The 15,724-nt window shown below is 48.3% G+C and overlaps 1 protein-coding gene across 3 annotated transcripts in view; it reads right to left on the reverse strand.

Moving 5' to 3' along the window:
* Pecam1 (platelet and endothelial cell adhesion molecule 1) overlaps positions 1–13,644 on the reverse strand; it is a 53,651-nt gene extending 40,007 nt beyond the window's left edge. For 2 of the 3 annotated variants that reach the window (XM_055592564.1, XM_055592562.1), the window contains exons 1-2: positions 13,358–13,644; positions 13,242–13,268 (exon numbers count right to left, since the gene is read on the reverse strand). In XM_055592564.1, the coding sequence (XP_055448539.1) occupies positions 13,242–13,268; positions 13,358–13,457 (127 nt within the window). In that variant the 5' untranslated portion in view covers positions 13,458–13,644. The remainder of the gene's footprint in view (positions 1–13,241; positions 13,269–13,357) is intronic. The other variant, XM_055592563.1, reaches the window with a different exon arrangement.
* Positions 13,645–15,724: the final 2,080 nt, after the last annotated feature.

The raw sequence follows: 15,724 nt of genomic DNA on the forward strand, positions 1-15,724 counted from the left end.
CATCCAGACACACACACACAAACACACGCCATGCACACACATATACACACACATGCATATACTACACACATACACAAACACACACATATCACACAAAACACACCACAGCACACATACATACACATCACATACCCCACACACATCCAGACACACACATACACATACCACACACACACACAAACACACACCATGCACACACAAATTAAGGCTTTAAAAAAAAAAAAAGGAATTCTTCCTAAAATTGTTGTGCTAGACATATAGGGGAGTGGCCAGAGGTCATGAGATACAGTGTGGTACCCCGTAGTTGCTCAATAAACAGCGAGTTGTGAACTATAAATGAATAAACAGTGACTCTCCATCCTTTAGGCAGACACGCCGGGGATGCTCCGCCCACTCCAGGACCTAATGGAGCCAGCAGGGTTCTTCTCTCCCTCTTCCTCTCCTTCTTCTTCTCCCCCAACCCCGGTTTTTTGAGACAGGGTTTCTCTGTGTAGCCTTGGCTACCCTGGACTCACTCTGTAGACCAGGCTGGCCTCGAACTCACAGAGATCTGCCTGCCTCTGCCTCCCAAGTGCTGGGATCACAGGCGTGCAACATCACTCTGGGAAGCTCTCTCTTCCTTTTGTCTTTTATTTATTTATTTTTTTTTCACGTTTAAAATGCTTTCTCTGGTAACTGTTTCCAAGATCTGTAAGAAATACAGACCACATTACACTGAATTAAGGTACAGTATTGGTCAGGCGGGGGGGGGGGGGGCTAACATCTGTACATCCAGCTTTTGGAAGGCTGAGGCAGGAGGATTGCTATGAGTTCAAGGTCAGCCCAGGACTCAGAGTGAGACTGTGTCTCAAGTTAAATAAATAGCAGGCAGCATACACAATTATAATACCAGGCGGAGGCAAGCAGATCACTGTAAGTTCGGGGCCAGCCTGGTCTACAAAGTGAGTTCAGGACAGCCAAGGCTACACAGAGAAACCATGTCTTGAAAAAATTCAAAATAAATAAATAAATGAGAGTGAGACAGAGAGAGCACAGTAGGATTATAGCCAGTTCAATTCCAGCCTAGGTTACATAATGAATCTCAGGCAAGCCAGTGAAATTCTAAAATTTCAAATAAACAAATGAAAGAAAGAATGAATGGAAAAATGAACTGAGGGAGGGCTGGTGTGCTTTTCTAACATGCATAATGGCCTGGGTTCAATCCCTAGTACCACAAACAAGAATGTGTATTGAGGCTGGAGGCAGAGCTGAGAGACGGTATCCTCCGGTTCAGAAAGCACCTTAGGGGGACAAAACAAAACAAACAAACAAACAAACGAAAGGCAAAACAAGCTTTAAAAAAATATTCATTAGCCCGGGAAGTGTGGCACACACCTTTAATCCCAGCACTTGGGAGTCAGAGGCAGGCAGATGTCCGTGAGTTCGAGGCCAGCCTGGTCTACAAAGGACAGCCGAGGCTACAAAGAGAAAAGCTTGTCTGGAAAAACAAAAATGAGAAAAGAAAAAAATAGTCATTACCTGAAATAGATATATGTGGGTAAAAACAGTAATACTCCCTATGCAGTGGCCAGTGGGTGATTGCCATTTAGTAGGCTCAGAGGTGTCACCACATGAGAAAGACGTGAAACCAGGGGGGCAGAGGTTTATGTTGCCTAGAATGTCCTTTAGCTCATTGCACAGCTGAGAATAACGGAACTTCTGGTCCTCCAGTCTCCACCTCCTAAGTCAGTGGTCCTCACCCTCCTAATGCTGTGACTTTAACACAGTTCCTGGTGTATCGGTTAATATAGTGGTGGTGTCCCCAAACCATAAAGTGATTTTTGTTGCTACTTCACAGCTGTAGTTTTGCTGCTGTTATGAATTATAATGTAAATATCTGGTATGTGGCCCCACAGGTTGAGAACCACTGCGCTACCTGATGGGATTAAGGTGTGTGTCACTAGGCCAGTTTTAGAGAGGCGAGATTAAAGCAAAACGCTTTTACACCTAGAATAAAAAAGCCTTAAAAAATTTAGAGACTTTTTTTTTTTTTTTTAGATAATTTAAAGGTGAGCATTGTGGCTGGACACCTGTAATCCTACACTAAGAAACTAAGGCAAGAGGATACCGATGAGTTCAAGGCATACATGAGCTTCTGGTTATGCCCCTAGGCTGTTTACACAGGAGATAGCAGGCCACACGCCACACATAAGATGATATCTTCAAGCCTGGCAGCTGACCAGGGTAAACCCAGAACGTATGTGGCTACGGGAAATTCAGAGACTAGAGATGATGGATTGGCTACCGTGGTGGTTTGAATGAAGTGGCCCCCAAGACGTGTGGCCTTGTTGGAGTAGGTGTGGCTTTACTGGAGGAAGTGTGTCACTGGGGGTAGGCGTTGAGGTCTCCCATGCTCAAGCCAGGCCCGGTGTCTCACTCTCTCTTCCTGCTGCCTGTGGATTCAGATGCAGAATTCTCAATTATGTCTCTAGTCCCGTGTCTACCAGGCCTCCCTGTAAGCCAGCCCCAGTTAAATGCTTTCCTTTACAAGAGTTGTCGTGGGTGTGGTGTCTTGCCACATCAATAAAACCCTAACTAAGATGGATACAGAAAAGCTCTGCCAGCGAAGCAGGGTCCCTCGTCTTAGGTAAGGCTCCTAACAGCTCAGTTCTTACCAGATTTGCTGGGTGAGAGTTAAATAGCCACAGGTCATGACTACCATGTGCATTACATGATGGGCCCTCATTGTCCCTCACAAGCTGGGCCAGACTGACTTGGGGGGAGGGGAGGCACCTGGGCTGAATTTTGCCCCATAACCACATTCACACGTTAAATCCCAACCTCCAGTCTTGTAGAATGTGACTCTCCACAGACCTCAGGCCTGTATGGAGGCCACTAATTAAACCAGAATGAGGTCAGTAGTGTGGTACTCTAATCCACTAAATCTGTGTTCTTATCTTGTGACCACAGATCCCATGTGAAGTGGCGTGGCAGAGGCAAAAGGATTTGCTCTGAATTTGAGACCAGTGTGGCTACATAGTAGATCCTATCTTTCAAAAGAAAAGACACAGAGAGGGCTGTCATCCAGGACCAGGAGAAACCTCAGAAGCCAGATCTTGGACTTCTAGCCTTCTGAGAAGCAATCCCCCCATCCCTCCCTCCCTCTCTCTTTCTTCCTTCCTCTCTCTCCTGCCCTCATCTCCTTTTAAGAGAGGATCCAACCTGGGGCAGTTAATCACTGGAATTACCAGGAGCGCCTCTCCTCCGGGAAGGACTGCCTCTTTTCCTGGAATCTGCTCTATCTAAAGACAGGCTAGGGTAGGGGAGGGTTATTTATCCCCTTAATGAGATAAGGAACATTTCCTTTCTAGGGAGTAAGTCTCCTGCCTCGGGGCAGCTGCTTGCAGCCATTTGCCGAGTCCCACCCTGTGGTCATTGTAATTTTCCCTTCTTTCCCATTTCCTTTTCTCCCTGACACTGCTCTAAGTCTGCTGTGTGTTCCCAGACTCAAAGCTGGGCATACTGGTGCAGGACAGCAAGGGTTATAAGGGTTACACAGAGAAAATCTGTCTCAAAAACCCCGTTACAGCATTGAACATGGCTGTGTGCATATGTGTGTGTGTGTGTGTGTGTGAGAGAGAGAGAGACTCATTATGTAGCTCTGGCTGTAATGGTGCTCATTAGCTAGATCAGGCAGGCCTCAAATTCATGAAGATCCACCTGTCTCTGCCTCTGGGGTTAAGGCGTCTGCCACCATGCCCGGCAAGTGTGGCTTTCGTAGTGAGACTGGTGTCTATCATCTCGGTGATTTCTCTAACACTTTTCTCGAACACACACCCAGTTGTGTGACACTCACCTGGTTCACCGCCAGGAACTTCATATGGCCATCCAGCCAGCGGGAGTATTACAGGGTGAAAGAGGGGGAAACATGGCAGAAAACTTAAGGAGGTGGCACCCGCCTCTAATCCTATCGCTCAGGGGGCAGAGGAAGGAGTACTGCCAAGGGTCTGGGGCCAGTCTGGTCCACACTGCAAATCCCAGGCCCCCTAGGGTTAGACAGTGAAACCCTGCCTCAAGGGGGCAGGCAGGAGCCTGGGAGAGAATTGAGAAATGGCTCAGCCATTAAGAGCACTTGTTCTTGTGTCCACAGCCACCTCTAAGTCCAGTTCTAGAAGATCCAGTTTCCCCTCTGGCCTCTGTGGGCACTGCAGCACAGACACACTTGTAGGCCAAAAGCCTATACCCATGAAAAAAGTAAAATAATAATAAAATAAGAGTAGGGCTGTTGAGATAGCTCAGCAAGCAAAGGTGCTATATCTGTTGACTGAGTGAGTTTGGGGACCCCGGGGTAGGTGGCAAAAGAATCAACTCCTGCCTGTTGTCCTCTGACTGCCACAAGCACATCATGGAATGCACACACAAGCACAGGCACACACACACACACACACACACACACACACACACGAGCGCGAGCACAAAATAAAAATGTGTTGAAAATTAAAAATAAGATGGGAGTGGTGGCACACCCCTGTAATCCCAGCACTGGGGGAGGGAGAGGCAGGAGGATCTCTGTGAGTTCGAGGCCAGCCTGGTCTACAAATGACAGCCAGGGCTACACAGAGAAACCCTGTCTCTCGGAATTAATTAAAGAAAAGAAAAATTTGCCAGGCTGGTGGTGCACACCTTTAATCCTAGCACTCAGAAAGGCAGAGGCAGGCAGATCTCTGTGATTTTGAGGCTAGCCCAGACAGCCAAGGGTACACAGAGAAACACTGTTTGGGGAAAGGTGGGGGAGAGAGAAAAGAAAGAGGAAGGAACGAAAGAAAGAAAGAAGGAAGGAAGGAAAGAGAGAAAGAAAGAAAGAAAGAAAGGAAGGAAGGAAAGAAAGAAAGGAAAGAAAATATTCAAAATGAGCCTAGCTCAGCTTCTCAGAGAACATGAACACAACAAACTATCATGGCAGCCCCCTGGTCCAGCCAGCCTTTAGCATAATCCTTGGCCCTGCTCCTCACATCTCCCATGTTATACCAGGGCCATCTATGCGACTGTCCCAGTGGAGTGGGGATGTTCCTTCTGATATCAGTTACACACATGTGCAGCCTCCCTCTCGACCAGCTCTCTCCTCCAGGACCTCTGCCTCGGGGCCAAGCCAGCTGCCATTTCCCATGGGAGCGGCTCAGAGGAGAGGATGTCTCAGCAGATGAAGAACAGAGGCCTCCAGTGCACAGCCACAAGGGGCAGCTCCGGAGCAGATGGCACAGGCTCAGGCAGGCCTTCAAAGGAAAGCTTTGACCTTGGCTGAAAGTTTGTCCGTCATCACATGAGACCCTAAGCCAGAGTTACCCACAAGACTAAGTATGTCCTACTTTCAACCCCTGAGTCTTGGGATAGTTTAAGTTTTTTTTTTTTTTAATATTTATTTGTTTATTTTAAGACACTCTTACCATGTAGCTCAGGCTAGCCTTAAACTCTTCACAATCCTGCCTTAGTTTCCCAGATACTGGGACTACGGTGTCGGCCTGGGTATTCCCTCTGTAACCTTGGCAACCCTAGAATGTGCAGCCATTCAGGTTCAGGTTCGCAGGTAAGTATGACAACAGGAGTGTGCCCACAGGCCTGACCCTTGGGGTGATTTTATTTTGTTTATTTATTGTTTGTTTTGAGACAAGGTTTCTCTGTGAGGCCCTGGCTGTCCTGAACAGTTCTGTAGACCAGGCTGACCATGATCATGTTCCCAAGAATTGGCTTGAGTTTTAAGTTTTATTCACCAGCAGACAGGAGAATAACCAGGCATGGCCTGGGGAACCTGGGCTCTGGGAGATGACCATGGTGTTGGCGCCGTTCCACAGACCTCCTGTTGCACACAGCGGAATTTTCCGAAGGCCCTTCCCCTCCTTCTAAGCCTCATTAAGCCTCAAAGTGTCCAAAACTGTTATAAAGAACAGGGCACAGAACAGCCTAAAGAGATCTGAAAGAAGAGGCTGATGAGAAAGAAGAAGAGGAAGAGGAAGCAGAAGAAGAAGAAGAAGAAGAGGAAGCAGAAGAAGAAGTAACAAAGCCTTCATGGCCCTGACAGGCCACAGTACCACACCAGGTGGCAATGGCGGCACCTCACGCCTTTAGTCCCAGAGAAGCAGACGGAGGCGGATCTATGAGTTCTAGGACAGCCTGGTCTATGGAGTGAGTTCCAGGACAGCCAGGGCTACACAGAAAAACATTATCTCAAGGAAAAAAAAAAAAAAGACACAATGCCAAACACTAAAATGCTGGGGCCTTCTTCCGTCTCCTTGGCAAGACGAGGCCCCCTGCCTCAGCCAGCCACCTGGCTCTCAACCTGGAAATGACTCAGAGTTGGGGGGAGAAGGAGGTGCTGCCCGCTATTGTCAGGAAAATTACAAAGCTCCTGAAAGCATGGAGTCCCTAAGGAACATCCCTGTTATCAGAGAACACGCTGATCCATCTGCCCCTGGGACTCTCAAGCTTGTCCATGGTCACTTCAGGTTCCCAGCCAAGTGACATTTATCCAACAGCTGCGCCGGGTACCAGGCTTCCAGGGAAAACAAGAAATGACCCCTGCTATCTGAGCATGCAGGCTGGTGGAGACCCCATTGGCGCTAGTTGAGTCATGTCGATGATGCAGAGAGGAGAAGGCTTGCCCAGGATGTGCCCGGGATTGAGTCCACTGGGCCAAAGGCAGGCCAGGATGGGTGCTCCAGAACAGCATGTATCCGGGCACAGGGGCATGAGAAACCTGAGCATTCCGGGCATGGCCAGTTCTGAGAGAGGAGCAGGAAAGAGGGGCCTTGTGAGTCAGGTTGCTGATGCCAGAATAAACTGGAGCTCTAGAAAAATCACCCCTGACTCCCTACCAGTGAGCAGCCTGGGTTGGTTCTAACAAAAGTGGCTGAGGCTGGGCAGGCAGGAGGGGCTGAGTCAAAGGGCATGCAACCCTCTCAAGGGGACCAGAGGGACTTGACTTCCAGAGTGATGGAAATATTCTAGAACTATATATGCAATGTTGTAAACGCTCTAAATGTCACTAATAACGCATTTTAAAGTCAGGCAAAATGGCACATGCCTTTAATCCCCGAATTCAGAGGCAGAGGCGGGAAGATCTCTATGAGTTTGAGGCCCAGCCTGGTCTTACAGAAAGAGTTTCAGGACAGCCAGGGCTACATAGTGAGACTCTGCCTCAAAAACAAATAAATACGTGAAAATATTTTAAATAAATTTTAGATTATATTTCTACCACAATTTTTTTAAGACACCTAATTTGATTGACTAGAGAACCTGAAAAATGGAAGTCAGGTTCCTGGCTACAGAGGATGCCAGGTAAAAGATAAGAAAGAAAATGAAGCCTTGATGCTGAGGGGAAATCTGAAGATCTGACAGATGAAGAAACTGTAGGGCCAGTATTACACCTGAGGTTTGGGGGAGAGATCAGTATGGAATGGAGGCCCTGGAGGCAATCTGAGGAGGGAGTCTGGCTATGGAGAGACTAACCCAGGAGCTCCAGAGACAGGAGTGGGGGTGGGCAGAGTCAGTCTCCCCTGGGAGTGAGGAAGGAAGGCTTACTAGGAAGAGAAAAACTAGGAAGGAACTCCCAGGTCAGAGAAGCCAGCTCTGGGTCTGGGTATGATCTTTTTAGTCAAGGGTAGCAAAAGTTCCAGGATGGAAAAGATTTGGCATCAAGTGGTCTTTGATGACTCCTAAGGGAGCAGAGATTCCAGGCAGGGCAGCCATGACCCGAGGAAGCAGAGACTGGCCATTCTGAGGTACATTCTTGGTACAACGTTCCACTGAGCATGGAAGCAAGTTGGTGGGGGCGGGGGGGGGGTAGCTTGTGTATGATTTTTCTTTCTTTTTTCTGAAAGAACAGTAGCCACCAATTGGGCTCATCTATGCAGAGAAAGGAACTGGAGAGTAAAATGGAGATTCTCTAAGGCGGAGTAGAAAAGAACGCAGGAATAATTGTAGCCGGGAGGTCCTTATGGTGAGGAGGGATGGGCTCAGGCCCAGGTGGCCCAGCAGGGGCCCTGGAGCAGAGCCAGCAGGATGGGTGGGGAGGCAGATTAGCCAGCAGCCCGGGCTAGGCGGGAAGTCCAGGGAGTTCCCTCCAGACCCGCTGTTTTCTAGATGAAGATGGAGCTGAAGTGATCTCCTGTATCGGAGCGGAGGCAGGCTGCAGTTGGGTGAGAGCTAGGGATGGCCCAGAGGCCTGAGATAGGAGGGAAAAGGGCCACATTTGACCTGACTTGCAGAATGAACAACCTGGAGTAAACTAGTGTAAGACACGCATTTCACATACCCCACTTGGGTGGACTGGCTTGCTTAACCCTGGTGTTGACCTAGCACAGCTGGGTCTCAGTCAAACAGAGCGGGTATCGGAGGGGTCAGCAGGCCTGTCAATGGAGCTGATGCAAAGAGGAAATGCTTCTCTAAACAAGGCCAGAGGCCCTTCTCATCTTAAAGACGCCATGAGTTCCCCGGCTGCGTGTGATTCTTTTGTTCTGTTCTGTACTGGGGATGCCAGCACATTCCCTTGAGCAAGGTACTATGCCAGGTTTGCCTGTTTTTGCTTTTTAAAGATTTATTTATTATTTATACAACATTCTGCCTGCACACCAGATCTTAATATAGATGGTTGTGAGCCACCATGTGGTTGCTGGGAATTGAACTCAGGACCTTTGGAAGAACAGTGAGTGTTCTCAACCTCTGAGCCATCTCTCCAGCCCCTTGTTTGTTTTTTGTTTTGTTTTGTTTGTTTTTTTGTTTTGTTTTGTTTTTGTTTTTTGAGACAAGGTTTGTCTGTGTAGCCTTGGCTGTCCTGGAACTTTGTAGACCAGGTTAGCCTCAAACTCAGAGTTCTGCCTGCCTCTGATTTACGAGTACTCTGATTTACGACAAGGCATACACCGCCGCTGCCTCCACTGTTGTATTGTTTCTTGAGACAAGAGCTCACGCATCAAGATCTGACCTCCTGCCTCCACTTCCTGAATGCAGGGTAAAGAGCCTGCACCACCACACCTGGCTCACGGAGAGATAGGGAGGAAACGGAAGGTTTGCGCATATCCTCCTTGTACAGCTTTCCTGGAGAGATAAAGGGCCTTCTCTGGGAGCCCAGAGAGGAACTGGCTGCTGAAAACTGTGTGTGTCCCCCCAACGTTGTACAGTCATCACTTTTGACTTGTTCTGGATCTTTGCCATCTGTTGAGTTTTACTGAGGTCCCTTGGATGGACCCTCCTCAGGCACTCTAATTGTTGCTCCTTTCTTTTTTCCCCCACCCCCCTTTGGTTTTCTGAGACAGGGTTTCTCTGTGTAGCCTGGGCTGTCCTGGACTTACTTTGTAGATCAGGCTGGCCTTGAACTCACAGAGATCTGCCTCTGCCTCCCCAAGTGAAGTGCTGGGATTATAGGTGTGTGCCACCAGGCCCAGCTCCGCTGTCCTTTCTATATGGTCCCTTTGGTCATCGCAAAGAGAAATCTGCACCCTAAACCCCTAAAAGCAGTTCAAGTGACCTCTAAGGGGGATCCAATTCCATCCAACTCATCCCTCTTTTTTGTCTCTCTGGACATTGTGTTCAGACAGCTCTCAAAAACTTCAGGGAAATTACAGATCAGTGTAACATCCTTCAGGACAAACGCCATCCTATGCAGTGCTCCATGACCAGCTCTGACTCCTGCTGAGGATGGGATTTTCTCCCTCCTCAAAGATGGTTGCTGCTTCCCCACCAACAAACCCTAACTGGTTTGAGATGGGGCGCAAAGACACAGAGGCCAGACAAAAATTCAGTGACAAGCCTCCCCCTATGTATGGGCTTTTAGTTCACTCCCACTCTGGTTCCTCCCCCGACTGCTCCTTATTATCTTCATACTCTCATTTTTATGCTTTGAACTTCAACCTATACCAAAACAAGCCCCCCAGTGGCCCTCACTGAACAAGAAGCGACAGGGCTCTAACGGGTACAACACAGCCAAAACACCAATCAGATTAAGGAAGACCGGATCTTGGTACAACAAACCATCATCACCCTACAAAATCAAATAGATTCCCTGGCTGGTCCTCCAAGCCCACAGAGGACTAGACTCAATGATGGCCACTATACCTGCCTAGGGAAAGAAGGCTCTTTTTAAGCAAACCAAAATGCCCTAGTACAGGAAAATGCTAACCAATCAAGCAGAGAAAGAGTAGACGGGATTTTCTGCAAGGACACCTGGACCACTTGGGAGCCACTGATCACCCGCTTGGCAGGCCCAATCTTTATGGTTGTTCTAACTTTGCTCTTGCAGTCCCTGCCTCTTCAGCTTCCTTACCAAGTCCTTCTAACAAAGGCTACAGGTCCCAAAGGTCACTCAATTCTTCATGGCCAAAGGCTACCAGCCCCTCAGAGCCTGGTAGTGCACGCCTTTAATCCCAGCACTCTGGGAGGAAGAGGCAGGCAGATCCCTGTCTCAAAAACAAACAAAGGAAACCTTATCAGCCCCTATCCCACCTGGAAGGGACCTCAGCATGCCCCTTCCCCATTCCAGCTAGAAGAAGCTCTCCTCTACAACACCGCAACCCTCTCCTCTCTCTTTTTTTTTTTTTTGGGGGGGGGGAGTGGTGGTGGTGATACAGGGTTTCTCTGTGAAGCCTTGGCTGTCCTGTAACTGGCTTTATAGACCAGGCTGACCTCAAATTCACAGAGATCCACCTGCCTCTGCCTCCCGAGTGAGTGCCAGGATCGAAGGTGTACGTCACCACACCCAGCCTCCTTGGCTTTTTCTTTTCAACTTTTCAGATTTGGGATATATTGTATAATAGCCTCAGGTCATGAGGAATTGAGTCAGGCTAAAATGGGTGACAGCCCCTGGCCATAAAGAACGGCTCAGCCCCAGCCTAACCATTCAGCTCCCCCTGTAGAAACAATGTGCCTGGCTATCAAACAGAACCCACCCTGCTCCTAGTCCAGCCACAAAAAATAGCTGCAACTTTCTGATCAAACACACACATACACACACACACACACACACACATCCCCCAAAACCTCAAAGAGCACTCAACCCTCATCCCTCAAAAAGGCTGAGGGCCCCTCCCTGCTCCAATAAAGCAGCTTCAGCCTGTTGTCTGCTTCTCTGCCTCATTTTCCTTACAGCTGATGCCATGCGAAGCAGAGAAAGAGACAGGGGAAGAGCAGGTGCCATGGAAGACAAGCCATGGGGCTCTTGAGAAGCAAGAACCCACTAAGGTTGGCAGGGCAGACTCCAGACAGGAGATGGGGGAGAGCTTGGGTATGGCTCAGCCCGCAGAATGCCTGCCTAAAGCCCTGGGTTTGATTCCCAGCCCTGCACACAGCTCGAGTGGTCTGTGCCTACAATCTCAGCTCTTAGGGACGAAAGCAGAAGGACCAGAAACTCAATGTCATCCTCAGCTACATAGCGAGTTTGAGGTACATGACACCCAGTGCGTGGAAGAGAGCTAGGAGGGCATGGATGAGGTGGGGAGGGAATAGGACAGAAGTTTAAAGGTGGGCTAGGAGGGAATCCCCTTGCTCTTTGTTGTTTCCTAATCCCTGAGGGCAGGGCAAATGAGCCAGACCCAATACTCCAATCTCAGCCTCACCCTAGTCTGTGCCTCGGGGTGTGGGGACTGCTTGCATTTTACAGCAAAGGGAAAGGGGTCCAAGAAACAAGGCAAAACTGGAATTAAAAGACATGAGTGTCACCAGGGATGGTGACATGGAAATCTCAGCACTAGGATGCTGAGGCAGGAGGAGTTAGGGTTCAAAGGCAGCCTGGGCGAAACACTGGGTTCAAGACTACCTTAGGCTACGGTGTGAGACCCCTGTCTCAAACCAGACCAAGCCAAGCAGAGCAAAACACCAACTCCAGACACACGTCTGGGTTTCTGGGAGTGGAGAGCGAAGTGCTGACAATCCCTGACTTTCTAGGCTGAGTCACGTCTTTCTGAGACTCATTGATTCCATCCTTAAGTGGGGACGGCTTGAAGGTAAATCTACACAGCCTGCCTCCATACAGTGACAAAGGATTTGGATGTCTAAGGAAACACAGACTGAGCACAGACTCACAGACCGGCAGCCCTCCCCACCCCGGCGCCACAGCTCCATCCTTTGTCCTTCGCTCAACTCAGCCCGGTCATGTTCTTAGGCTCAAAAGAGCTATAGGGGCCAGCTACCAGCAACGGCAGCACCCCTGGTCTTCACACTCTGAAGTGACTTTAGACTGACAAATTATGTCACCTGTGCCCTGCCTCCTGATCCCCAGTCCCTGGGCTGGGCTGAGCCCCTGTCTTCAGAGTCTCAGAGCAAACAGGGCAAACCCCCTTATCTGAAATTTCAAGGGGTCCAAATGGGCTCGAGAGAGAGAGAGAGAGAGAGAGAGAGAGAGAGAAAGAGAGAGAGAGAGAGAGGATGGGCCCGATTTTAAAGACAGACAGAACCCTTCCCCACGTGGAGGCTTAGGAGATCTCAGCCAGATATGAAGCTAGGTGGGTGGAAAAGGAGATCCGGCCTTTCCTTGCATTTAATCTCTTAGAAGAAAGGGGGCCCTGGCACCCATTAATGGGTTCCTTCAGCCTTCGGAAGTCTGTCCAGTCAACGGTGTCTCATTTGTAAATTAAAAGAATTGAAAGAAAAAAAAGAATTTTTTTTTAAAGTTTATAGGTTTTTGGTTTTTTTTTTTTTTGTTTTTTTTTGTTTTTTTTTTTTTTTTTTTGGGGGGGGGTTGTCTCAGACAGCATCCCGTGCGGTCCGGGCTTCCCTCAAACTTCTGTGTGGCTGAAGCTGCCCTTGATCCCTACGCTTCTGGGTCCGCCTCCCAAGTGCTGGGATTGCAGACACCAGACCCAACCAAACAAAGAAAAGAACTTGAAAATCAACAGTTGGAGTTGTGGTATGGTGTAAAAACAGGGTATGACAGAAAAACCACAAACCAGTGAAGACTCATGAAGGTTTGCTTTTTTTAAAATCATCTCCCCAGTTCCAACAAACAGAAACCCACCAAGCAGATGATCTAAAACGCTCTTCTACAACACTGTTTCTAAACCATACCATGAACCTTGACTCAGAACAAGTTTTTGTTCTAATTTTTTTTTTTTTTAAATGCCAAGACAGAATCCACTTAACTTTTCCTTTGGGATGTTTTTCTTGGTTATTGTAAATGCCAACCCCTAGGCAGTCCAAAGTCATTAAGAAGCTCAGAGAAGACACAGAGAAGGAAGCCACGTTAAAAAACAAAACAACAACAAAACACCAGGACTTACAGTTTTCCTGAGCCTGGAGGCTTGCATCTGGAAGACAGAAAAAAGAAAAGAAATCTGTTGATATCACTGACTTCAAGTCTCGTGAAATTGAAGAGAGAGGTAAGTTATGAACTCACAGAGAAGCAGGGTAAGCAGCAGGGCCGGGGGCATCTTGCCGACTGAGGCCCACCTCAGCTGCATCCGGAGAGCAAGGCTCTTGCAGACTGAGGCCCACATTATTCCTGCCTTCCGGCCATGCCTCAAGGAGCAGAATCCTCTTCCCGTTGCAGACCAGAAGCCTACTCTGAAAAGCAGAGACAGCTCTCTGACAGCTTCTCCAGGCACCCACAGAGAGACCAGCCCTGGTACTTGTCAGGTTATGGCGGCCATAGCTGGAAACCAAGAACAATGAGGTCTGGGCTGGCCTGATATCTCCTCAGGAAATGACTGGCATCCGGAGGGACCACAGAATCCAGTGGCTTTGTCTAGAAGAGGAGAAAACAACAACAAGGAAAAAAAAAAAAACAACCCAGAAATGACATTTGCCTCAGAATTCTTGCCTCATCTGGGTTTGGGGACTCCTTCCCCTCATGGGGTGAAGGGTATTTCATTTCCCTCCCTTTGGCTTCCACCCAAAAGTGCTTTTGTGGGATACCCAGTAAGGCCTGCCTGCCTTTCCTGTGGGCCCCCTAAGAGGGTCTGTGTCTGCCTAGTGTAAATCTGAGCCTCCTGTCCCTCCCTGGCCAGCTTTTCTGACGATGTTCAGTGTTTGTGAGGAACACTCTGACCAGGACGTTGGAGCTTCAGTAAACTGGGGCTTTCTTCAGCCCCTGCAGTGGGCTGTGATCACTGACTTGGTTTGGCCATATATATGTGAGTGTGTATGTATGTAATCCATACTAGACCCCAGGTGTTTTCTCTGCCCTCCAACCTTTTTGTTTGGTTTTGTTTTTTTGTTTGTTTGTTTGTTTGTTTGTTTGTTTTGAGACAGGGTGTCTCTGTGTAGCCTTGGCTGTCCTGGATTTACTTAGTAGATCAGGTTGGCCTGGAACTCACAGAGATCCGCCTGCCTCTGCCTCCCAAGCGCTGGGATCACAGGCGTGCACCACCATGCCCAGCTTTTCTTTCTTTCTTTCTTTCTTTTTTTTTTTTTAACAGCATTTGTTCATTTGTGTACGTGGAAGTGGGGGTAGAACACATGTGTGCCACTATGTGTTTGGAGGGGGGGAGGTCAGAGGTCATTCTGTAGGAATTCTCTCCTTCTACGATGTGGGTTCTGGAATCACTATAAATTGGTTCCTTTGGTCCCTTTCACTTTGACAGTTGTAACACTCTCTGGGAAAGAGTCTAGGTTATCCAGCCCTTGCTTACCTCTGTCTAAGAATCACACCACTTCATTCCCTGCTCTAAGCTTTGGTTGCTAGCATGTAAAGTTCCCACAATGCATTACATGCCTTTCCCATTGCTGTTCGCCTGCTGAAGCGTCTTTTCCTCTCCTTTTAGCTGACTAATTGTTACTCACTTTTCCTAACTCATTTCCTAACTCACTGACTTCTCTGGTAACTTCCCCACTTTTTCTCAGCTGAGCTGACTTCCTTCACGTCCCTTCACCTAGACACTTCCTACAGCTTGAGGCGATGGCCTAACCTCCACAAATAGACTAATACCTCCTTGATGGCAGGAGACCTGACTGGGAATCTGTAGAACAAGAAGCATTAGGTGAGAGGCCTGGAGAGATGGCTCAGTGGTTAAGAGCTTCTCTCCTCCTCTGGAGGACCAGAGCTTGGTTCACAATAAGAAAGCTACAGGGTATGGGTAGTGCCTTTAATGCCAGCACTCAGAAGCAGAGGCAGGTGGATCTCTGTGAGTTTGAGGCCAGCCTGGTCTACAGAGTGGGTTCCAAGATAGCCAAGGCTACACACAGAGAAACCCTGTCAAAACAAAAACAAAAAGCATTAGTCAGAGACCAGGGCTGCTGCTCAGCTGGTAGAGTACTGGCCCAGTATTCAGCACCACAGCAATCAGGTGTACCTCTGTAATCTGGTTTGGGAGATGGAGGCAAGAAGGTCAGAGGTTAAAGGTCAATCTTTGCTACATAGTGAGTTTAGGGATGGACAGAGCTTCAAAGGACCCTGTCTCAAAACAAACAAAACCAGATTCAAGTATGGCGGCACATACCTTTAATTCCAGGATTCTGGGACTGTCCCAAAAGACACCTATAATCCAGGATTATGAGACTCTCTCCCCAAAATAATGCAAACACACACACACACACACACACACAAAACAAAAAACTAAAAACAAACAAACAACAACAAACAACCACCACCAACAACAAAAACCACAAACAAAAAGCCCCAAGGAGTGTTAGTCTGATGTTTGTCCAGGCTAGCGATGGGAGTTATGGTACTGTTAGAATTTGACTATTTCTGCCTTAATGGTGCCTGCCTGTCTTCTTTCCTTCCTTCCTTCCTTCCTTCCTTCCTTCCTTCCTTCCTTCCTTC

The sequence above is a fragment of the Psammomys obesus genome, unplaced genomic scaffold (assembly GCF_907164565.1).
Source record: "Psammomys obesus unplaced genomic scaffold, mPsaObe1.curated_primary_1811, whole genome shotgun sequence".
Classification (NCBI taxonomy): Eukaryota; Metazoa; Chordata; class Mammalia; order Rodentia; family Muridae; genus Psammomys; species Psammomys obesus.